General features: G+C 35.2%; 1 protein-coding gene across 1 annotated transcript in view; it reads right to left on the reverse strand.

Moving 5' to 3' along the window:
- Positions 1 to 1,421, reverse strand: part of LOC114027973 (dimethylaniline monooxygenase [N-oxide-forming] 1-like) — a gene marked incomplete at its 5' end in the record, with an annotated part of 8,134 nt that overhangs the window by 6,289 nt on the left and 424 nt on the right. The window contains 1 exon segment of the mRNA XM_027842114.1: positions 509 to 708. Within this exon segment, the coding sequence (XP_027697915.1) occupies positions 509 to 708 (200 nt within the window).

Genomic DNA, 1,421 nt, shown 5'->3' on the forward strand with positions numbered 1-1,421 from the left:
TACCGCCCCAGCAGATGAGCCCTAGTAGATGAAAGTTTTCTCTCCTTGAATTACTCATGGAATTTTGCTTAGCCTCTCCTATCTATTTATCTTATTCTAGTCCTCATATCTAATTGTGTACATGCCCTCTGTAAGACTAAGCCTCTTGAGAGGTTAATGTCACAGTTATTTTTCTTTCTATAGTACCTTTTACACATTAAGTCCTTATTATATGTTTGCTGAACTGAATTGAGATTGTCTTGTTGAAAGTCTATCTTGCAGTCATTAAAGAGATTGCAAATGGATACTGTAAGATGCAATTTCTCTTTACCAATGGAACAAAAGCCCACAAATATATCCCTTGTTCAAAATGAATCTTGGATATGATTCTATACTCTTTCTTTCCAAATGTTTCAACAAAATAAACACATATCTTGTAGCAGCAGCAACTGTCCAACTTCACAAAAGTTACTGAGGAATCTGTGGGTCCCTCCTTTCTGAGAGCACAAAACAGAAGCCAAGAAATTACCTGTTTTCTGGAACCAAACCGTAGTTTGCATGATCGAACCAGCTATTTGCCTTTTTGCCAATTAACCAGTTTACCACTGAAGTTGGGAGGGAATTTCTTAATGCACTTCTAAATCGAGAAGTGAACACCATGTCCCAAGGATACCCATGGTCAAAAACCCGATTTATCACCCACGAACCTCTAGTAGTGCTGAGTAACACCTAGAAGCAAACAGACAAATTGTTTAACATTTACTTCATGTAATTGCTGTGAGGATCAAATCAATTAGTATTGGTAAAGTTCTTGGCAAACCTTAAAGCACTATTTAAATACCAGTTATTGTTATTATTATCATTCAAAACACTTTGTGAACCTTATAGTACCATATAAACATCAGTTGTAATTATAAAGTTAGAGGCACTGAATTCTCTGCCAGTTCCCAAATCTTTTTTCATCCCTACCCCTCCAGTTTGCTAAAATAACTTAAATAACTTTATGGTTTGTATTATGCTTTAAGATTTGCAAAGGGCTTTATAGACATTATCTTGTCTGATCTTCACAACATCTCTGTACATACTATGTCCACTTCATAAATGGGCAAATTGAGTCTCATAGGGGCCAAATAACAGATAGTCATATAACATTTTAACTTTTTGCAAAAACTTGATAAACATGATCTCATTTGATCCATACAACAACTCAGTGCATGGGTGCTATTATTGTTCCTGTTTTATAAATGAGAAAATTTGGGACTGAGAGGTTAAAGGACTTGCTTGGAGTCATACAGCTAGTAATTCTCAGAGGCAGGATTTGAATCTTGTTCATTGTGACTCCAAGTTCTTGGTAAATGAAAAATTTTGAGTGTCATTAACAAAAATAGGGATGTCATGATGAGAACCATTTCTTTCTTTCTTTCTTTCTTTCTTTCTTTCTT

Source organism: Vombatus ursinus, unplaced genomic scaffold, assembly GCF_900497805.2.
Source record: "Vombatus ursinus unplaced genomic scaffold, bare-nosed wombat genome assembly UNPS02014865.1, whole genome shotgun sequence".
Taxonomy (NCBI): domain Eukaryota; kingdom Metazoa; phylum Chordata; class Mammalia; order Diprotodontia; family Vombatidae; genus Vombatus; species Vombatus ursinus.